Source organism: Lutra lutra, chromosome 14 (assembly GCF_902655055.1).
Source record: "Lutra lutra chromosome 14, mLutLut1.2, whole genome shotgun sequence".
Classification (NCBI taxonomy): Eukaryota; Metazoa; Chordata; class Mammalia; order Carnivora; family Mustelidae; genus Lutra; species Lutra lutra.
The window spans coordinates 30941668-30965864 of NC_062291.1; the positions used below are offsets into that span (position 1 = coordinate 30941668).

General features: G+C 40.3%; 1 protein-coding gene across 1 annotated transcript in view; it reads right to left on the reverse strand.

The window, feature by feature from the left end:
• Nucleotides 1-24197, reverse strand: part of DNA2 (DNA replication helicase/nuclease 2) — a 55467-nt gene that overhangs the window by 19315 nt on the left and 11955 nt on the right. Inside the window, exons 5-10 of the mRNA XM_047703202.1 lie at nucleotides 21679-21810; nucleotides 13095-13314; nucleotides 9856-9973; nucleotides 8554-8719; nucleotides 5872-6066; nucleotides 3647-3877 (exon numbers count right to left, since the gene is read on the reverse strand). Of these exons, the coding sequence (XP_047559158.1) occupies nucleotides 3647-3877; nucleotides 5872-6066; nucleotides 8554-8719; nucleotides 9856-9973; nucleotides 13095-13314; nucleotides 21679-21810 (1062 nt within the window). The remainder of the gene's footprint in view (nucleotides 1-3646; nucleotides 3878-5871; nucleotides 6067-8553; nucleotides 8720-9855; nucleotides 9974-13094; nucleotides 13315-21678; nucleotides 21811-24197) is intronic.

Consider the following 24197-nt stretch of genomic DNA (forward strand, 5'->3'; position numbering starts at 1 on the left):
CCTGAGTGGCTGTTGGTTAAGCCTCTGCCTTTGGCAGAGGTCATGATCCCAGGGTCCTGGGATCAAGTGCCGCACTGGGTTCCTTGCTCAGCAGAAATTCTGGCTTCTCTCTCTGCCTGCCACCCACCTTGTGTGTATTCTCAATTTCTCTCTCTCTCTCCGACTAATAAAATCTTAAAAAAGAAAGGAAGGGAGGGAGGGAAGGAGGGAGGAAGGAAGGAATAGATTACTGTTTGCTAAAAGAGTAAATGAGCCAGTATAACTATTAAAATGGCTACCTGGGGGGCACCTGAGTGGCTCAGTGGGTTAAAGCCTCTGCCTTCAGCTCAGGTCATGGTCTCAGGGTCCTGGGATCAAGGCCCGCATAGGGAGGGAGCCCGCTTCCCCCTCCTTCTCGGCATGCCTCACTGCCTACTTGTGATCTTTCTCTCTCTGTCAAATAAATAAATAAAATCCTTAAAAAAAAAAAAAAAAAGGCTACCTGGGGCACCTGGGTGGCTCAGTGGGTTTAGCCTCTGCCTTCGGCTCAGGTCATGATCCCAGGGTCCTGGGATCGAGCCCCACATCAGGCTCTCTGCTCGGCAGAGAGCCTGCTTTCCCCTCTCCCTCTCTGCCTGCCTCTGTGCCTACTTGTGATCTCTGTCAAATAAATAAATAAAATCTTTAAAAACAAAAAAGGGCTACCAGGCCCTAATTCATACTTGCCAATCAGACAACTTAAGAATGGTGCACTGGGGCGCCTGGGTGGCTCAGTGGGTTGGGCATCTGCTTTGGGCTCAGGTCATGATCTCAGGGTCCTGGGATCGAGCCCCACGTCAGGCTCCCTGCTTGCTGGGGAGTCTGCTTCTCCTCTCTCTCTGCCTGCCTACTTGTGATCTCTCTCTGTCAGATAAATAAAATCTTAAAAAAAAAAAAAAAAAAAAAAAAAAAAAAAAAAAGAATGGTGCACTGGCCGGAAAAGGGAGAAAAGTAGGGTTCAAGACACTAAGGTCAAATCAATTAATCAGGAACCTACAACACCTGCTGACAATTCACTAGGCCTAGCTTTGCAATCTAGCCTGGACTCACCACACCAAGAAGGATCCTGAGCATAGGGCCCCTCTCTTCTCTAGCCTGGAGCACAGGTCTCTTTCCTGATGCCTTCTCCCACTCCTCTTCCAACTCCTAAAACCCCAGGGCTCCCTAGAGTCCCTCCCCTGGTCCTCTATACTGTTCTTTCTTGTCATTTTCCCTTGGTTCCATCCCCTCATGTAGCTCTAAATGCCAAATCTACAGCTTGAGGCCTGATTTCACATTCTTCTTCTGCCTGGCTGCTCACCTGAGCTTCAGGTTTGGATATCCGGCAGGCAGCAAGAATTTTCCACTTGGTCAAAACCCAGGCTATGAAAACTCAATACATTCAAAACTGAACAAATCTTTACTCCCGCTGAACCTGATCCTTATTATGTGGCTCTGATTCCAGTCAACAGCACAGGCCTCTACACCACTGCATTGTCCTTCCTTCTCCCTTCCCCTCACCCTCTCCCCAACCTCCATATCCAATCAGCATCCAAATGTTAGCCAATTTTACTTTCTAAATACTTCTCAAAATCACTCCATGCTCTCTGCCAAAGCTACCCTGCCCTCAATCACCGCTGGCCTGGGCCACTACAAGTTTCCTGGTTTCCATGCTTTCAGTTCATCTCTATTAACTGTTCTTCACAATGCATCCACAGAGAAATGCAAATCCGATTATTATCGCTTTTGTGTTTAAAACTCTTTAATAGGGGCGCCTGGGTGGCTCAGTGGGTTAAAGCCTCTGCCTTCGGCTCAGGTCATGATCTGAGGGTCCTGGGATCAAGCCCCGCATCGGGCTCTCTGCTCAGCAGGGAGCCTGCTTCCCTCTCTCTCTCTCTGCCTGCCTCTCTGCCTACTTGTGATCTCTCTCTCTCTGTCAAATAAATAAAATCTTTTAAAAAAATAAAAAGTAAAAAAAAATAAAACTCTTTAATACATCTGAATAGTCACAACTTAACATGTTATGTAAAATCTTCTATGAAGTGACCTCCCCAATCACACTCTCTTCTTCATCTTTTACATTCCTGCACTTTGCTGAACGAACCGTCACACTGTCATGTTGTTATGCACCACGTTCCTCTGTCTGGCACACTCTTCTCACACTGCTACACCAGGCAATTAATTCACCAGGTGAAGATCCAGAATGACCTCTTTCAAAAGCTTTCCCTGAACCTTCTAAAATTAGGTTCAGTGCCTCTCATCCGTATTCTCTTCAATTCAAACACTTGTCATATTAGACCAGAAATATATTTGTTTACCCCCAAGATTATAAACTCCTCAACAATTTGCAAAGCAGGATACTCACTAAATAAATAACTGCAAGTGACTGCCAGAAATCCTGAGAGACAAAAGAAGTACTGTGCCTCATACTCCCATATAATGAAACCCAGACTGCGGCTGGTAGTAGCTAAACTAGAATTACTGACTGGCCGAGGACAAGCCCGGACACATCCAGGGCAGTTACCCAGAAATCACTGCATCCCAATTCCTGATCTCCATCCATTAAGATAAGGGAGGCCTGGCCTGCACTTCATGCAAGGAAGGCTGGGAGGGCAGGAAGAGGGGAATATAGACATTAGTGAGCCTGGATATCGGTCTCAACCACAAATGTTCATACCAATTATTCTATTTACTTAATATTTTTCTTTAAATAAACTCACTTTGTTTTAACAGAGATAAATATACTTTATGTCACAACTACAAATAGGAAAAAAATGGTTTTTTAGTAAAAGATTTTATTTTTAAGTAACCTGTACAGTCAACATGGGGCTCAAATCCATAATCCAGAGATCAAGAGTTGCATGCTTGACTGAGCGAGCCAGGCACTCCAAAACGGTTCTTTTTAGAAGGATAAAATGAAATGGTGAGTGCCCAGAGTGCTACAAGTAAGCTTCATGGCTAACTGGGGATCTAGCCTGCCTGACATTCATGTGGTGATGAGAACTAGGTAAGATCACGTCCACATTAGCATCATGAAACAGAATATACTAACCAAACCTTAGCAGTTTGGTAGTTCCTCAAAATGCAAAACTCAATTTCACCAGTAGGCATCTACAAAGGAGAGTAAAAATATATTTACATAGGGACGCTTGTGGGTCTCAGATGGTTAAGAGTCCGACTCTTGATTTCAGCTCAAACCATGATCTCAGGGTCCTAGGACTGAGCCCCACATTGGGCTCTGTGCTCAGGGGGAGTCTGCTTCTTCCTCTCCCTCTGGTCTTCCCCCTGCTCCTTCTCTCTGTCACTCTCTCTCTCTCAAATTAAAAAAAAATGAAACAGTATGCTAAGTAAAGAAAAGCCAGTCACAGAAGATCATATATGATCCCATTTCTATGAAATGTTCAGAACAGGCATACCTACAGAGACAGAAAAGAAACTGGCGATTGCCTAGAGTAGGGAGAATGAATACCAAAGGGTACAAGGGTTCTTTTTTGGGGTGATGAAAATATTCTAAAAGTGATTTTGGTGATGGCTGCACAACTATAATATACTAGAAACCATGAATAATGGTTTAAATGAATAAACTGTGAATAGGATGCAATTTATATATCCATAAAGCTGCCACCCCACCAAAGGAACATTTCATTACCTGTCTAATAAGCAGGTTACTGATGTCACGTTAATCTCCTTCACATATCCCCTAGATAAAGCAAACAGTGTTCTCTCTTCTCCACTTAAAATAATTCTATCACCTGCCATTAGATTTGTGACAGGCATGTCACCATTTTTACGTCGAAAATTATGTAAATATTGTCCATCACAAACTGTTTTCACACATTCTATTCTAATCAGGTTTCCAATGCAGTTACCACTCTCCTCCCTATGAAAAAGAAAGAGAGAAAGCTCCCATTTACATCATATATATAAATACTATATTAGCATTTTTCCACAATTTACTTGTTCATCTGGCCCCTGAAAGCCATAACGCTGACTCATTCATTTTTACATTTTCCACAATCTACATTAAAGTGTTAGAAATGCTGAGCTAACATTCTACTAGTTTAAAAATAATCTCTCGTCAAAAGACCTCTTGACGAGTGCTAGGTAGCCCTTCCCTTCTTGCAGCCACAGGCTGGGACCTCTGAACAACATGTGTATCAGTACTTTGAACTCTGAATGACATCCCTACTTCCTATGCTGATACACGTAACAATGAGGAAGACAAATGGTAATACTTTTCCTGAACTTGATGTTCTTTAGTACTTACAAGAGGATTTATAATCACTGTTATTAAAATAATAGCAAGCAAACTGATCATTCCAATGCTTCCAAGAAGCAAGTTTTAAGCATTTAAAATTTCTCAGGTACAACTGTTAAATACAGCTTTGGAAGCTTGTTGGCATGTACACTTGACCTATTCACTGTGCTGACATGGTCTATCAAAAACAACATAAATTTTATCCACTGTAATGATTCCTTGTATTAAAATGTACTGTTAAGAAAACAATGATACAATTATTTCTAAAGTCACATTAAAAATTATATTCATTCTAAAAGTTATAAATAAGTAGATCAAAAACAATGGAATGCTACATAAAGAAAAATACTCTGCGAAGATATACAGAATTACTTCTTTATAAACAACTAGTAAAAAAATAGAGCTCTACAGGAAACAAACTGAGGGCTGCTGGAGGGGAGGTGGGTAGAGTGATGGGGTAACTGGGTGATGAGCATTAAGGAAGGCACTATAAGGTGTTGTACACAATGACTCACTAAACTCTACCCCTGAAACTAAAAAATAAAAAACCTTAAAAAAATTTTTATAATAAAAAATAGAACTGACCACCTTTAGAAAATTTGAATCTGGGCACCTGGGTGGCTCAGTGGGTTGAGCCTCTGCCTTCGGCTCAGGTCATGATCCCAGGGTCCTGGAATCAAGCCCCACATCAGTTTCTCTGCTCAGCGGGGAGCCTGCTTACCCTGCCCCCTCTCTGCCTGCCTCTCTGCCTGCTTGTGAGCTCTGTCAAATTAATAAATAAAATCTTTAAAAAAAAAAAAAGAAAATTTGAATCTATATCAAAACTTACTGAAAAATAAACTTTTTAAAGACTAGTATTTAAATATTAAGTAAAATGTCTTAATTTGTACACTACTACCATGTTAAAATTCACCTTTTATTAAACTCTATGCTTTTTTCACTGATGAAAAAGGAGTAAAACTTTTTATTTTTTTATTTTTTAAAAATTTTTATTTATTTATTTGACAGAGAGAGAGAGATCACAAGTAGGCAGAGAGGCAGGCAGAGAGAGAGGGGGAAGCAGGCTCTCTGCTGAGCAGAGAGTCCAAGGTGGGGCCCGATCCCAGGACCCCAAGATCATGACCTGAGCCGAAGGCAGAGGCTTAACCCACTGAACCACCCAGGTACCCCAAAAGGACTAAGAATTTTCAAAATAAGATTTCTCAAGGGGTGCCTGGGTGGCTCAGTCATTAGGCATCTGCCTTCGGCTCAGGTCATGATCCCAGGGTCCTGGGATCGAGCCCTGCATCAGGTTCCCTGCTCAGTGGGGAACTTGCTTCTCCCTCTCCCACTCCTTCTGCTTGTGTTGCCTCTCTCGCTGTGTCTCTATCAAATAAATAAATAAAATCTTTAAAAAAAAAAAGATTTCTCAAGACATATTTAACCTACTGAAAATAAGAATAGTGCTCTACTTAGAAACAATTCCTTGACAACCATCTACAGTTGGCATGAATATATGAAATTGCACAGCTCTAACATGCTATATCATGTATCCTGTATTTTTCATGAATTCCAAATACCATCCCATTAGGTAATCCAAATTACTGAAGATTTACTGTATTAGATAGACCACTTACAATTCTGAAGCAGGCATTAACCAAATACGTTGGTGATTCTTTTTATTATCCTTTGACTGTGACTCCAGGGTTAACATTAGACACCAAAGACTGAAATACTCTAAGTGTGTAAGCTTTAGATGTTGGGTTTCTTCTTTTATTTTGGGCAGCATGCCAATTGGGACTGAACTGTCATCCATCTGTTGTTCCACTGCTCTAAAGAGAGATGTACATAAAACATTTTACTGGCTGGCTATAAAAATGAGGTTATTTCTAAAATAAGCAACATATATGATGATCACTATAACTTATAACCACAGGTCCTAATTTTCTTTAAAATCATTTCAACATTTTATAAGCCAAATGGCTTTTTACAAAACAAAATGCTTAAGAAACCCAGTATAGTATTATTTTGCCCTTAAGGACTACAACCTAATACCTACTTAAGTTTGGTATACTCTAATTTTCATTACTATAATAGTATCAAGTCTCAGCTTTTTGTAAAACTGCACTTCTCAAAATCACAATTTGTGTACATCCATCTCTATAACATTAAGAAAGTCAACACGAAAAACATGGAAAACTGGGGAGCCTGGGTGGCTGTCACTAGGCGTCTGCCTTCAGCTCAGGTCAGGATCCCAGGGTCCTGGGATTGAGCCCTACATCGGGCTCCCTGCTCAGCGGGAGGTCTGCTTCTCCCTCTCTCACTCCCCCTGCTTCTCCCTCTCTCACTCCCCCTGCTTGTGTTCCCTCTCTCACTCTCTCTCTCTCTGTCCAACAGATAAATATATTTTTTTTTAAAATGGAGAGGGGCACTTGGGATCCCAGGGTCCTGGGATCAAGCCCCACATCGGGCTCTCTGCTCAGTGGGGAGCCTGCTTCCCTCTCTCTCTCTGCCTGCCTCTCTGCTACTTGTGATCTCTGTCAAATACATAAATAAAATCTTTTTTTAAAAAAGTCTTTTAAAGGGACGCCTGGGTGGCTCAGTTGGTTGGACGACTGCCTTCGGCTCAGGTCATGATCCTGGAGTCCCGGGATCGAGTCCCGCATCGGGCTCCCGGCTCCTCGGGGAGTCCGCTTCTCTCTCTGACCTTCTCCTCGCTCATGCTCTCTCTCATTGTCTCTCTCTCAAATAAATAAATAAAATCTTTAAAAAAAAAAAAAAGTCTTTTAAAAATGGAGAATTATATGGAGTACCAATTGTGCTTAATATTAACTTCTGAATTTTTATATAAAAACAATTATAAGATAGCATACAAAACATAGAGAATAAGATTTTCAAAAAAATGTGCTTGTGCTACAGGCCCAAGCTTCCCAAAGCTCATTGTCCTTTGCATTAAGAAATCATTTATTTGATATAATACTTTGAAAAGTCCTTTATGGGAATTTTTAGGCTGAACTGGAAATTTTAGTCTTGATTTGATCTTGTTTCCTACTCTGTATTTACATCTAACTACTTTTTTGTGTCTTTCAAAACTTTCACTGGCTGATGAAGGTATAAATACAAATGACTGGTCTTAAGACAGCTAATAAACTTCCCATACGTAGAAAAATAGACATATAGGCATCTGGCTGGCTCAGTCAGTGGAGCATTCAACTCTTGATCTTGGGATTGTAAGTTAGAGCCCCATGTTGGGTGTAGAGATCACTTAAAAAAAAAAAATCTTGGGGCACCTGGGCAGCTCAGTCAGTTAAGCATCTGTCTTTAGTTCAGGTCATGAACACAGGGTTCCTGGATGGAGACCAGTGTTGGGCTCCCTACTCAACAAGGAGTCTGTTTCTCCTTCTCCCTCTGCCACTTCCCCAGGTCATGTTCTCCCCACCCTGTGTCAAATAAATAAGTAAAATAATGGGGAAAAAATTTGTGTAATATCTAAAATTCCTGGGGCACCTGGGTGGCTCAGTCATTAAGCACCTGCCTTTAGCTCAGGTCATGATCCCAGGGGCCCTAACTGAGCCCCACATTTGGCTCCCTACTTAGCGGGAAGTCTGCTTCTCCCTCTAACCCTCCCTCCTCTCATGCTCTCACTCTCTTTCTCAAATAAATAAAATCTTTAAAAACAACAACAAAAAAAGTCGTATAACATTAAAATTTCCTGGGGCACCTGGGTGGCTCAGTCAATTAAGCATCTGCCTTCGGCCCAGGTCATGATCCGAGTGTCCTCGGATCAGTCCCGCATCAGGCTCCATGCTCAGCGGGGAGTCTGCTATTCCCTCTGCCTGCTGCTCCCCCAGCGTGTGCTCCTCTCTCTGACAAATTAAAGAAAAAAAATCTTAAGTTTTTTTAAGTTATCTCTACACTCTACATGGGGTTCAAACTTAAAACCCTGAGATCAAAACACATGCTCCCCTAAATGAACCTGCCAGATCCCCCTTCTTAACAGAAGATTACCCCTTCTAAACCAGATTCCATTAAGTCCTAAAAGTATTTCATTTCCCCAGAAACTATCTGCAGCAAGATTAAAATAACCACTTTTGAAAGAAGTTTAAAAAGCATTCTATTATTCCCCAAGGAAATAGGCTGGTTACAAAACATGAACTGTGGTTTGTTTTTTTCTATTCCCTTCATTTTAGAAATACTACCCATGAAGAAAAATCACTAAAATGAAATCATCAGTTACAGATCAGACAACAAAGTTAAATCATTTTGAGCTAAGTAAATACTTAACTGGAATTAATACTTTGGGAAGAAAATGTTTTTACCTGCTATAAAGAGCACAGTTGCCAATTTGTGAACAATATTTACAAGTTTGCTGGTCCTCAATTATTTGTGGTAAAGGAGCAAGCTTTGTCTTCTCCTTTTCAATAGCAGATTTACTAATACGGTGAAACAAAGAGAATGCCATCTGGTTTCTTAGCCTTAATAATTCTATGGAACAAAAAGGTAGGTGTATGTTTAAGAATTAAGTTTATTTATATATCTTTCTCTTGTAAAACTTTCAGATTTAAAAACATAAAATGAACATTCTTATTTCCCATTACACTAGAGTAACTGTTAACATTTTGGTGTATATTAAAAAAAAAAACCTTTTGGTATATATTTGCTTAAATTTTTGTTCACTTCATAAGTTCTTTTTTTTTATTATTAACATATAATGTATTATTTGTTTCAGGGGTACAGAAATGTGATTCATCAGTCTTACACAATTCACAGCGCTAACCACAAAACATACCCTCTCCAGTGTCCATAACCCAGTCACCCTATTCTTCCCCCACATCACTCCAGCAACCCTGTTTGTTTCCTAAGGTTAAAAGTCTCTTGTTTGTGTTCCTCTCTGGTTTCATCTTATTTCATGTTTTCCTCTCTTCACCTATGATCCTCTGCCTTGTTTCTTAAATTGTGCATATGAATGAGATCATATCTTTCTAATTGACTTATTTCACTTAGCATAATACCCTCTAGTTCCATCCAGGTTGATGCAAATTTTTTGATGGCTGCAGAGTATTCCATTATATATACAGATCACATCTTCTTTATCCATTCATGTGTTGATGGACACCTAGGCTCTTTTCATAGTTTGGCTATTGTAGACATTACTGCTATAAACATCGGGGTGCATGTGCCCCTTTGGGTCACTTCATAAGTTCTTTTAAACAGTCATATATATATCTCATAACTAGTAAATATTGTGAAGTTGATTTTTTTAGCTAAATGGTAAGGATAAATACAGCTATCTAGAGTGTCTCAATAACACAGGAAGTTTAAATAAATTTTGTATAATAAAAATTCATATAATAAAAATAAAACCTTTCAAAAAATATTAAAGTTTCAAATATACAGTATATTGTTAAAATTCCTTTTTAAAAAATACTACAACTAAAAATAAATAAATAAAGAAGCAAGCAAATAAATAAATAAAGCCACAACTATATATTATAACCTGTATTAAGCCTAGCAAGTACAGTGAATGATTTTTCAGGTATATATACAGATGACCAAAGGTTAAAGGAAAAAAAAGAAACAATCAACAGCCAGAGAAGTAACTGGAGAAAGAACAACTCAACCTCTTTTATCAAGATGGTTGGCAGGCACAGGGTACATGTGGCCAGTCTTGAGGTAAAGGAGCAGGCCGGCCTCTGGATCAGCTCTCCTCTCTTGGCTCAGCAGTGTGTACAGAACAAGCTGTGAAAACATTGTACATTTTGTCAAATAAAAGTTTAACTTTCATATGTCCATGCATGTTTAGCAATCAACACATACCGTAACTTTAAAATCAAAAAATCAGGGGCGCCTGGGTGGCTCAGTTGGTTAAGCCGCTGCCTTCGGCTCCGGTCATGATCTCAGAGTCCTGGGATCGAGCCCCGAATCGGGCTCTCTGCTCAGCAGGGAGCCTGCTTCCTCCTCTCTCTCTCTGCCTGCCTCTCTGCCTGCTTGTGATCTCTCTCTATCAAATAAATAAATAAAAATCTTAAAAAAAAAAAAAAGATCAGGGAGCCTGGGTGCCTGAGTCAGTTGAGCAACCAACTATGGGTTTCAACTCAGGTCATGATCTCATGGGTTGTGGGATCCAGCCTCACAAACAGCTCCTTGCTCAGCAGATAGTCTGCTTGAAAGATTCTCTCCTGGGGTCCCTGGGTGGCTCAGTTGTTAAGTGTCTGCCTTTAGCTCAGGTCATGATCCTGGGGTCCTGGGATTGAGTCTGGTATCGGGCTCCCTGCTCAGCGGGAAGCCTGCTTCTCCCTCTCCCACTCCCCCTGCATGTATTCCCTCCCTTGCTGTGTCTCTCTTCATCAAATAAATAAATAAAATCTTAAAAAAAAAAAAGATTCTCTCCCTCTGCAACCTCCACTGCATGCACACACATATTCATTTTTATTCTAAAAATAAATCTTTAAAAATAAATTAAAATCAAAAGGTCCATTAAACTATTTCCATTTTGAAAATAACATTAGGCAAATTAATAAAGATAACACAATAATTCAATGTCAAATATTGAACTTCTACAACACAAACACTTGTCTGTGCTTCCAGTTTCACACAATAAAGAAATACATAGAGGGATGCTTGGGTGGCTCAGTCAGTTAAGTGCCTGCCTTTGGCCCAGGTCTTAATCCCAGGGTCCCAGTATTGAGCCCCACATCAGGCTCCCTCCTCAGTGGGTAGTCTGCTAATCCCTCTCTCTCTGCCCCTTCCCTGCTTGTGTTCTTTCTGTCATTCTCTCTCTCTCAAATAAGTAAATATTTTTTAAAAAATACATAGAATTGGGGTGCCTGGGTGGCTCAGTGGGTTAAAGCCCCTGCCTTTGGCTTGGTCATGATGCCAGGGTCCTGGGATCAAGCCCTGCCTCAGGCTCTCTGCTCAGCGGGGAGCCTGCTTCCTCCTCTCTCACTCTCTGCCTCTCTGGCTACTTATGATCTCTCTCTCTGTCAAATAAATAAAATCTTAAAAAAAAAAAACATGGAATTTTTCTTAGACAGTAAATATTAAGGTTTCCAATAAATTAGAGAGGGAAATTAGCCAAATTATATTTTACATTCTGAAGTTAACAGTCTTTAGACACTACTTTCCCTGTTTAAAATAAATGAACTAAAAAAAAAAGTGAATTAAACACTAAAATGCATATTATTCATGTCATAGTTACTAGGACAACTAAATGAGACTAACTCTACAAAGCTCACTGTTTTTTGCACAGCATGAATCATTATTAGCTGCTTTAAATTTATGCGGTACTCTCCAAAGAACCCATCTAAGACAAGTTAGAAACAGTTGGTTTACAATTCGTGAAACCACCTTAGCAACAATAGCAAGTCATTTAGTCATACACAACCTGCAAAGAAGCTAGTATGTTTTCCAGGACAAGATTAAAATGTTGAATGATTTATGTGTTTATTTTTTAGTAGGTTCCACACCCAGCCTGAAGCCCAGTGTGGAACCAGAACTCTCATCCATGAGATCAAGACCTGAGCTGAGATCAAGAGTTGGAAGCTTGGGAGGCATGGGTGGCTCAGCTGTTAAGCATCTGCCTTCAGCTCAGGTCATGATCCCAGTGTCCTGATGCACCCCTCCCCCAGTGCCCCAGCTCATGTTGTCTCGCTCTCCCAAATAAATAATACATAAATCATGAAATTCCAAAACACCAAGACCAGTCATTATAATTAACATACCTCGGTAGGAGGAAAGAAAGATTTATGTTACTCTACGTCACTATAAATAATATAAATTTCAGATAATTTTGAAGGACAACAAAAGATTGTTATGTTTACCAAAGAGAAGAAAAGATTAATAAGAACTTGAATTTAACATAATGGTAATAAGACATGGTTCTATATTTCATTTTATTTATTTATTTATTTTTAATATTTTATTTATTTATTTATTTAACAGACAAAGATCACAAGTAGGCAGAGAGGAAGGCAGAGAGCGAGGAGGAAGCAGGCTCCCAGCTGAGCAGAGAGCCCGATCCCAGGACCCTGGGATCACGACCTGAGCCGAAGGCAGAGGCTTTAACCCACTGAGCCACCCAGGCACCCCTGTATTTCATTTTAGATAATAATCATTAAAATCAGATTAAGAGACAAAAATAAAAGAATGGATTTAGTCTGATTTGTGTGTGTGTGTGTGTGTGTTTTAAGATTTTATTTATTTATTTGACAGAGAGATACAGCGAGAGAGGGAACATAAGCAGGGAGAGTGAGAGAAGGAAAAGCAGGCTACCCTCTGAGCAGGGAGCCTGATGCGGGGCTCAATCCCAGGACCCTGGGATCATGACCTGAACCAAAGGCAGGCGCTTAAGGACTGAACCACCCAGGCACCCTAGACTGATGTTTTCTAAGAGTATCCTATGTTAGATGTTACATGAAAACAATAGTCCCATGTTAAACTAAGTTTAGAAAACAACAGGTTTAAACATACCTAAACCAAATCCGTATTACTTTGATTTCTCAGAAACTTTAATAGGCTACCGTGCATCATTAAATTTCCAAATATATTTGGTTTCAGCAAATTTTATCACCAAAGAATTCTTTAGGAGTATCTGTTTAGACTAGTAGTGTGGCAACATAAACCTGGCAACACTGTCTTATAAATTCAGCTGTTGTATTTCTTCACTAGAGAAAACTTTCGGCTGGCTAGCTGCGTATACATTTACAAACAATTTGAGTACTCTGGATACATCCCAAATTGAAAAGTACTATATGAAACTTAAATAAAAATTACCCAAATTGAACCAAAATATATAAAGCAGACCTACATTTTTCAGTGTACTAAATATTCAGATAATTTTCTTACTAAGACTTATACCTACCTGACTACGGTGTTCAATAGAATTTAATTCTTTGCCAGTTTTAAGTTCCAGTGGCATTATCTTATATTTCGTTTTACATCCTCGATGTATTTTCACACCAACCGTGACATCTATTTTGCCTTTCAATCCAAACCTAGGGGACCAAATGCTTTCTTCAATATCCAATGAGTTTATGACTTCAATATTACATGTTGAATTATTGTTATTACCATCACTCGGCCTAAAAAACAAAACAGAAGAATACTTCCTTAGAACACTTTGCACTTTTCTCACATTCTGGCACTGACTCTATGACACACAGAGGATTGGGGGATGGGAGACCATCCACACACTTTTACAGAAGGGATTTTCAAAATGTGGTGCCTAGACGAGCATCATCAACATCACCTAGGAACTTCTAATAAAAGCAAATTCTCAGGCTCCACTCCAGACCTACTCATCAGAAAGTCTGCAGGTAAAACCCAGCAATTTGTTTTACAAACTCTGCAAGTGATTCTGAATCATGCTCAAGATTGAGAACCGTTGTCCAATGCCTCTAACTCACATAGTTTAAGTCTTAATACTTACCATCTATACTTTTGAGTTCATTCCTACTATAATCTTCCTAACTCAGGCCCTTATCTCCTCAGGCCTAGATTACTACAAGTATCACTATTTGGACCTAATGAAGCCACAATACCAGTATGAATATTCTGATATACAATTATTACACAGGTTAATATAAAATGGCTTGCATGTGGTTGCACCCAAGGTAGCAAGGCTGTGTTCCTTCACTGATACCATATTAAACTGTGTAAGAATGAGCTATCTTTCCCCATCATCCATCCTGTATGAAGCCTGATTATCAAACATTTTGCTCCTGCACTCCCCATAACAATCTTCAAAGGATATCATGTGCACCTACAATTCCTCATTGTTTTCTTTACTTAAATGTTAAATGAATCCATTTCTGTCACTACCAATATTTAAAACCAAGTACTCAGCATTGTTTTTTGGTTTTTTTTTAAGATTTTTATTTATTTATTTGACAGAGAGAGAGAGATCACAAGTAGGCAGAAAGGCAGAGAGAGAAGGGGAAGCAGGCTCCCTGCTAAGCAAAGAGCCGGATGTGGGGCTCGATCCCAAGACCCTGAGATCATGACCTGAGCCAAAGGGAGGTGCTTAACCCACTGAGCCACCCAGGCACCCCTCGGCATTGTTTTTTATATTACAAAAGAAGTTCTGAGTCTACTATCCTAACTTAAATAACCAAGAGCACAGGAAGGAGAAAAATATATATATAAACATCAAAGGAATTAGGAAGTGAAAATAACTTTGAAAGCCTCCTACCTAAGGCTCTTATCTAAGATTTACTCATTTTCAGAACAGTAAATTATCCAGCAGGAGAAAAGTCAGATAGCACCAACTTTTATTAAACCTATTCTAGACTCAAAGCCAGATAAGATACTAAATCTAATAGAAATCTTACACAAGGGCACCTGGGTGGCTCAGTGGGTTAAGCCTCTGCCTTTGGCTCAGGTCATGATCTCAGGGTCCCAGGATCGAGTCCCCCATTGGGCTCTCTGCTTGGCGGGGAGCCTGATTCCTCCTCTCTCTCTCTCTGCCTGCTTCTCTGCCTACTTGTGATCTCTCTCTGTCAAATAAATAAATAAATTCTTTAAAAAATAAAAAAAAATAAATCTTACACGAAAAGGATAAATTTTCTAGTAATAAAATATATTTTAGATCATAAAAATCGAGATTTGGGGTGCCTGGGTAGCTCAGTCAGTTGAGTCTCTGCCTTCAGCTCAGGTCATGATCCCAGGGTCCTCGCATCTACCTGCGGCTCTGCCTACTTGTGTCCTCTCTCTGTCAAATAAATAAATAAAATCTTTAAAAATAAATGTTAATTAAATAAAATAAGAATTGAGATTTAGGGGCGCCTGGGTGGCTCAGTGGGTTAAGCCACTGCCTTCGGCTCAGGTCATGATCTCAGGGTCCTGGGATGGAGTCCCGCATCGGGCTCTCTGCTCAGCAGGAAGCCTGCTTCCCTCTCTCTCTCTCTCTCTGCCTGCCTCTCTACTTGTGATGTCTCTCTATCAAATAAATAAATAAAATCTTTAAAAAAAAAAAAGAATTGAGATTTAAAAAGTTTAAGAATTCTATCAGAATACATGATTTAGTTGACTTTGATTTGCTAATTTCATGTTATTTAGATCAGCAACTACACCTTAACAAAGAAAAAAATTTTTTTCTAGAGAAAAAATGACGTTTCAGTAATTTTTTTTTACTGTTTCAGGTTAAAAATATAGTCTCCAGGAATATATTTATACTTCTGCAGTCTCTGGGAAGACAACAGAGGAATTCAAGGAAGCTACAACTTATCTGTAATTTCTTTTTTTTTAATATTAAATTTTATTTTTTATCTTATCCGTAATTTCTTAAATATTGTTCTGTTTTCTTTCACCAAATGTTATCTAATTGTGTTATATATTTAAATATGCTCCAATGAAATAAAGCAAACTTCATTATTCATAAAATATTACATGTATACTTAATAGAAGATAGGTAATGAAACTTTTAACATTGCTACTAAAATTCATTCCCCTAGAAAATGGAAGTAATGTGATTTTGGTTTTTGTGTTTTATTTTATTTTATTTATTTATTTGACAGAGAGAGATCACAAGTAGGCAGAGAGGCAGGCAGAGAGAGAGGAAGAAGCAGGCTCCCTGCTGAGCACAGAGTACAACTTGGGGCCTGATCCCAGGACCTGAGATCACGGCCTGAGCCGAAGGCAGAGGCTTAACCCACTGAGTCACCCAGGCGCCCCAGTAATGTGATTTTAGACCTAGGTCTGTGGAATAAATGACAGTATTTCAATTTTACTATGATATTAACCAAATAATGCTGTAAAACTCCAATGGAGAATATGATACCATAAAGATGAAGAAGATTTACACTTACTACCTAATGGGTGAGAAAGCTTGTCTCCTTAAATGACCTTTAAAGGTCTCATTCTCTGTGCTAAAGTCTAAAAAAGATTTTTTTTTTTTAAGATTTTATTTATTTATTTAACAGAGAGAGACACCGCGACAGAGGGAACACAAGTAGGGGGAGTGGGAGAGAGAGAAGCAGGCTTTCCACTGAGCAGGGAGCCCGATGTGGGACTCAATCCCAGAACCCTGAGATCATGACCTGAGCTGAAGGCAGAAGCTTAACGACTGAGCCACCCAGGCACCCCAAGATTTTTTTTTTTTTAAGGTGGCTGTAAACTGCTGCAAAAATGGCATAAGCTAAAATATAGAGGAGCTCTTCCTTCACAGACATAGAAGATTCCACTGGAAGTAACTGAAACAAAAAAAAAGTTTTATACCAAGATACAGAGAGGAGGACACTGGGCTAGGAATCAAGAATTATAACTGTAGGGGCGCCTGGGTGGCTCAGTGGGTTAAGCCGCTGCCTTCTGCTCGGGTCATGATCTCAGGGTCCTGGGATCGAGCCCCGCGTCGGGCTCTCTGCTCAGCGGGGAGCCTGCTTCCTCCTCTCTCTCTGCCTGCCTCTCTGCCTGCTTGTGATCTCTGTCTGTCAAATAAATAAACAAAAATCTTTAAAAAAAAAAAAAAAAGAATTATAACTGTAGACTCAGCTCCACCACTGTTTTTTCACATAAAACCTGGAAAAGTCATACCACTCACTGGATCTCAGTTTCCTTATGTGAAACTAGGAGTTGACCTCAAAAATCCCTTTTAGGGATCTGAATCCCATACCTTCCCCTTGCTTCCTATCAGGAAGGCTTGTTCCAGGCTACCTAATTCCTTACTGGTCCACCATAAGCCTCCCCAGCCTCCTTTGATGGATTCTACTACTCTCTCCCTCTTTCCTTACATAGCACACTCTTCCATAGCTCTTGTTGCCCTACATGTTCTCTCTAAGCAATGCCCTCCAGGTATATGTTTTCAACTACCACCAGTAGAGAGTTCCTGGAGGGGTTTAGTCTCCCTGGAACACCAGGTCCTAGCACAATGCTGAGCAGATACTGCATGGAATACGTGTTTGCTAAATAGCTAAGCCCATGGGTCAGTGAGAAAATGGCAGCTTAGCACCACATAAACAATGAATACATTTCAACCAAAAGAAAAAACATGCAGACAAAATGCTAAAACAATTAAACAGTAAAATAAAAGCTAATATGTGAAACAACAAAGAAAAGGTAATATCCACCACAACTCTAATTTTCAAGCAAATTTAAATGACTCCAAAATAAATAATAAGGAAGGAAAAGAGAGGTGCGTAGTGAGAGAGGGTAAATAAGGATAAAGAAATAATTAGGAACAACAGAAAACAAAAATTAAGTTTGTAATTATGATAGAAAATCAAGAGACTAGAATAACAGAAATACTACAAAACAATGAAACAAATTATGAGAAGAATGACTACTTAATAAACACTTCTGTTTATCACAGTGAAGACTACTAATGCACAGAGACCCACCCCCTATTCTAGACATAGGCAATTTGCTTCAAAGAAATAACAAAGAATGAAGCATTTATAAATTTAACCCATTTATTACAGTTTTTTTTTTTGTTTTTTTGTTTTTAAAGGAACAGAGCTACTGGTATATTTAAGACCACTTCAGAAAAAAGGAATATGAAAAATAAACCCAATTCTAATAGCACGATAAGCCTCATTTTTTTAAAATAACCATTATTAAAATAAATATCAAAATCCTGGCAAACTGATTGTGGTGATGGTTACACAACTCTACAAATATACTGAAAGTCCCTGAATTGTAAATAATAATAAAAGAAATAAAAACAATTAAAATCCAGATACAGGGGGCACCTGGGTGGCTCAGTGGGTTAAGCCTCTGCCTTCGGCTCAGGTCATGATCTCGGGGTCCTGAGATCGAGCCCCACATCGGGCTCTCTGCTCAACGGGGAGCCTGCTTCCCCTTCTCTCCGCCTGCTTCTCTGCCTACTTGTGACCTCTCTCTCTCTCTGTCAAATAAAAAAAATAAAATCTTTAAAAAAAAAAATTAAAAAGGGGCGCCTGGGTGGCTCAGTGGATTAAAGCCTCTGCCTTCAGGTCAGGTCATGATCTCAGGGTCCTGGGATCGAGTCCCGCATCAGGCTCTCTGCTAAGCAGGGAGCCTGGTTCCTCCTCTCTCTCTCTCTCTGCCTGCCTCTCTGCCTACTTGTGATCTCTGTCAAATAAATAAATAAAATCTTTAAAAAAAAATTAAAAATAAAAATAAAAATAAATAAAATCCAGATACAGGACATTTAAACATTGCTAACAACCTTCTAAAATGATTACAAAATTCTCAGAGAACTCTAGCACTATGTAAAAGGTTGTAAAATTTCCAAATATCTTTGATGAAGTAGTCCACTTGAGATTTTAACGCCAAGAAATAAGTGTCCCATAGGTCAACCCTTCCACTTGTGTACTCTCATTCCTTCTGCCATGCTCAACACATAGCTGACCTTTCCCATCTCTCATGATGAATTCTGCCCTCTCAGTGGAATTCTTCCCATGAGCACATGAACACATTATAGCTCCCATCTTCAAAACAACAAAGCTCTCTTAGCCCCCACATAAGCCTCTGGCTACCATTTCATTTCTATGTGCCCCTCAGTATAGCTGCCTAACTCCCTGTCTCCAAATCCTCCTCTACCATTCTCTCTTGACGTCCTTCTCATCACATTTTCTGCCCTGGAATCACTACTGACTTTTCCTTCCCTCACACTCCACATCCAATCCAAAACTATCCGTTCTACCACTAAAGTCTGACTGAAGTCCAATTGATTCTCATCACTTCCACACTTGCACTGTCTCAGCCACCAACATCCTCATTTGGGTTCTTTTAAGAGCCTCCAACTTAGTCTCTCTACCTCTGCCCTTATCCTACAACGCAGTGTCAAAAGAGCAGCCAGAATGATCCTTTTAAAAGTAAATCGGTCAGGCTCCCGGCTCGGCAGGGAGTCTGCTTCTCCCTCTGACCTCTTTCCTCTCATGCTCTCTCTCTCTCTCTCAAATAAATAAATAAAATCTTTAAAAAAAAAAAAAAAGTAAATCTGATGGGGGCACCTAGCTGGCTCAGTAAGAAGAGCAACTCTTGATCTCGGGGTCAAGAGTTCAAGCTCCATGCTGGGTGGAAATGTCACTTAAATAAAAAAGCATATAAAAATAGGGACGCCTGGGTGGCTCAGTTGGTTGGACGACTGCCTTCGGCTCAGGTCATGATCCCGGAGTCCCGGGATCGAGTCCCACATCAGGCTCTCAGCTCCATGGGGAGTCTGCTTCTCCCTCTGACCTTCTCCTCACTTACGCTCTCTCTCACTGTCTCTCTCTCAAATAAATAAATAAAATCTTAAAAAAATAAATAAATAAAGTAAATCTGGGGGCACCTGGGTGGCTCAGTTGGTTAAGTGTCTGCCTTCGGCTCAGGTCATGATCTCAGGGTCCTGGGATCGAGTCCCACATCAGGCTCCCTGCTCAGCAGGGAGCACGCTTCTCCCTTTCTCCACTACCCACTTGTGTTCTCTTATTCTCTCTCTCAAATAAATAAATAAAATCTTTTAAAAAAATGAAGTAAATCTGATCAATGCACACAGAGAGGTTAAGTTAGAGAGCTAAATTGCAGCAAAACTGGGATTCACATCCAGGTTCAGCGTAGGTCTCTCTGAACCACAGAGAACTTTAAACAACAAACTGGTCCAAAGAACTAACGGTTCCTAAGTTTCTGATGCACAAATCTTTTAAAAATTTTTTTTTTTTAAAGATTTTATTCATTCATTTGACAGAGAGAAATCACAAGTAAGCAGAGAGGCAGGCAGAGAGAGAGGAGGAAGCAGGCCCCCCGCCGAGCAGAAAGCCCGATGCGGGGCCCGAACCCAGGACCTGGGATCATGACCCGAGCCAAAGGCAGCGGGTCAACCCACTGAGCCACCCAGGCGCCCCCTGATGCACAAATCTTAAACAAGTTTTTCAGATCACAAAGTGTCCTGCGATAAAATAGTAAGAATACTGAGAAAAGGTAAGAAAATTTATATAAATGGAAGCTGTGCCTCTTTAAAGAAAAAGAAAATGTTGATAAGGGGGAGGGGTGGGGGGCAGGAAATTACATCAAAACCCTCTGTGCAAGCGAGCTCTCCAGTGGCCTCTTATCTAATCAGAACAGCAGCCAGAGTCCTGACATGGCTTACAAGGCCCCAGGAAAGCTACTTCTGTTCCTTCCCTCCTTGCTCTGCCCCCACCACACTGGCAGGTGTCATCACCCCGAGGGGCTCTGCCTGGAACACTCTTCCCGCAGAGAGCTGTTCGGCTACCTCCTTCATCTCCTTCAGGCTTCATCTCCACGTCATCTTATTGGAGAGGCCTTTCACGACCGTTCACTGGAAATAATATGTCCACCACCACTACCACCAACTCCACATTCCTTATGTTGTTCTACCCTGCATTTATCACAGTCTGTTGTTTACTTGTTCAGTACTATAGAAACATCATGAAGTCAGCTGCTTCCCCCCAACACCCATGATAATCCCAGCACCTAGAACATTACCTGGCACATATTAGGCACTAGATAAACACTCGCTGAATGAGTAAACAATGAAAGAGAAAAAAATGTATGATTTAAACTTACACGAATGCTTCTTTAAGGGAAAAAAAACAATAAACTGCCAAATGCCAAAATGAGTTAAATGCTTCAACACAGTATTTAAACATAGAGCACAAATCCACAGGACAATCAGCATGTGACACAGTCCATAAAGGATAGTAATAGAAACACATACAAATTACAATCCCGAGAAGATCTATAAATTGGTTATTTTATTTAAAAAACATACTGACAGGGGCACCTGGCTGGCTCAGTCAGTAGAGAATGAGACTCTTGATCTTTGGGTTATGAGTTCAAGTCCCACGTTGGGTATAGAGATTACTTAAAAAAAAAATCTTAAGGGGCGCCTGGGTGGCTCAGTGGGTTAAGCCGCTGCCTTCGGCTCAGGTCATGATCCCAGGTCCTGGGTTCAAGCCCCACATCGGGCTTTCTGCTCAGCAGGGAGCCTGCTTCCTCCTCTCTCTCTGCCTGCCTCTCTGCCTGCTTGTGATTTCTCTCTGTCAAATAAATAAATAAAATCTTAAAAAAAAAAAAAAAAATCTTAAAAAAACAAACTGATGGGCGCCTGGGTGGCTCAGTGGGTTAAGCCGCTGCCTTCAGCTCAGGTCATGATCTCAGGGTCCTGGGATCGAGTCCCGCATCGGGCTCTCTGCTCAGCAGGGAGCCCGCTTCCCTCTCTCTCTCTCTCTGCCTGCCTCTCCATCTACTTGTGATCTCTCTGTCAAATAAATAAATAAAATCTTAAAAAAAAAAACAAAAAAAAACTGATATACAAAAATCAGAAGATTTTATGATAATGAAAGTAAAATTTCTATTCATTAGATTATTTTTTGTCCTGGAAAGACACTCGGGACCATAACATATAAAATAAGCAAACAAAAAAGCTAGTTGTACTAACTCAACCTTTAAAAAATTGTAATTCAACACATAGAGTAAAATCCTGATCTGAACATATGAACACCATATAAACAAAATGAGTTTCTTACAGAGAGAGCTGCATCTGGGGTAAGTCAGCGGAAGTGTATTTATGCATGAAATCTCTGGCCCATTTAGAAAATGAAGGAAGATACTCTTCTACTTCTTGTTTTATCTCTTCTTGATTCAGATTTAAGCGATACCTGCAAAATAAGAGATTAAGCAAGAAAAAAGTAAGTAAGAACCAAAAAATAAGTAAGAACATGAAACATGAAAAAAGTAAGTAAGAACCAAAACATCCAAGTAAACAAGTTATCCACCAACTAATTAATGGATATATAATGTGATATATATGGGCCACCTGGCTGCTTCAGTTGGTAGAGCACAGAGCATGCGACTCGTGATCTCAGGGGTGTGAGCTCACGCCCCACACTGGGGAAAGAGTTTACTTAAAAATTAAGTAAATAAAATCTTTTTTTTAAATGTGGTGTATACATACAATGGAATATTATTCAGCCTTTAAACTGAAGAAAGCAGAGGCCTATCGGTCCTCCAAAAGAACTGGCTCAGCAGAAAAAACAATATTAGCAACCCTAGTTCTGCCAAAATTGCTTCCCCTGAGCACAGTAGCAACCTCAAGCTGCAAGACAAGCTGAAATTCCTCAGGGGAGCAATTGCTGATACCAGAAAGCTCCAAATGATCACATATTCAGATGACCAGAGGCAAGGGTTATCCTTGCAAAAGGCTGCTTGAAACCTGGCCAAGTCCTTGGCTAACAGCTGGACACCACACCAAGCACAAAGACCCCTGACACAGCCATCGAATGTCACCACCTGCCAGGCTCCAGCCACCCAGCTGTGTGGGGAGAAGAGAGGCCTGAAGGCAAGGTGAGCAAGACCAGCGCTGCCCAATATAGTGGGGGCTCCTGAGCCCACGGGGAACGCTGGACTGTCCAGAGCCCTGCTCAGCCTCTTCTACAGGTATTGTCATCATGGTATACAGCCCATCGTACCATGGCATATACTATTTAATCTTAGAATCTACACATATCTAATAGGTGAATCCCAGTAAAAAGTATATGGATGCTGTCTGCACTAATCCTGCAACTTTGCTCTAAATTTGAAATTATTTCCAAATAAAAAAATTTTTTAAATGTTTTAAGGGCATATATTCTCTGGTCCGACAATTCTACTTCTAAGTATTTAACCCAGATATATGCCTCAAAGGTATGAAATAAGGGATATATAAAGGTATTTTTTTTAAAGATTTATTTATTGGAGAGACAGAGAGTGAGAGAGGGACGACAGGGGCAGAGGGAGAGGGAGAGAAAACCTCAAGCAAACTCCACTCTAAGCACGGAGCCCAAGGCAGGGCTCAATCCCAGGACTCCGAGATCATGACTTAAGCCGAAATCAAGAGTTGAAAGCTTAACCAGCTGGGCCACCAAGGGACCCCTAAAGGTGTTTCTTACACGATTGCTAATAAAAGCAAAGACTGAAATGCTAGGGGGATACTTAAATAAATTATAGTACGTCCATACAATGAAATATTACACCATTATTAATTAAAATTGAGACAGCTCAGGGGTGCCTGAGTGGCTCAGCCAGTTGGGCGTCAGACTCTTGATTTCAGCTCAGGTCATGACCATGGGGTCATGAGATCAAGCCCCGCAGCAGGCTCGGCACTGGGCTGGGTATAGAGCCTGTTTAAGTTTTTCCCTCTCCCTCTCCCTCTGCCCCTACCACCCCCTACCCATGCTCTATCTCAAAAAAAAAAAAAAAAAAAAAAAAAGCTCAGTAAGTACTACCAAGGAATGATCACTACACTTAATCTTTAAGTGCACAATAATATACATAGTATTCTACAATTTACCTAACAAAAAATATATATGTACACATACACACACACATATAAACATTTGAAATCTCTGTAAAATGACATACAAGAAACTGGTAACAGTGGTTGCCTCTGGGGCAACTGGATGGCTCTGTCGGTTAAGTGTCTGCCTTCAGCTCAGGTCATAATCCCAGGGTCCGGGGATTGGACCCCTCATCAGCCTCCCTGCTCAGCAGGGAGCCTGCTTCTCCCTCTGCCTGCTGTTCCCCCTGCTTCTGCTCTCTGTCAAATAAACAAAATCTTAAAAAAAAAACAAAACAAAACCAGTAGTTGCCTTTGGGAAGAGGAACTACGTGACGAGGAGGATGCAGGGAAAAAGGACTTACTTTGTACCAGAGAGCCTCTTATACTCCCATAATAGGGTATATACAAATTTAAAACCTTTTTAGGAATAATTCATTATTTTAAAAAACATCTACACATTTGGGTAATCTTTTCCTAAATAACTTTCTCCAACCATTTTGGAGCCATTCTTCATTGTCATGATGGCCTTAGGTAAATTCTTCCCAGTGTTTTATTTTTTACAGAGTAGACTCTTTAAAATTTCCAAACCAGGGGCACCTGGGTGGCTCAGTGGGTTGAGCCTCTGCCTTCAGCTCAGGTCATGATCTCAGGGTCCTGGGATTGAGTCCCACATAGGGCTCTCTGCTCGGCGGTGAGCCTGCTTCCTCCTCTCTCTGCCTACTTGTGATC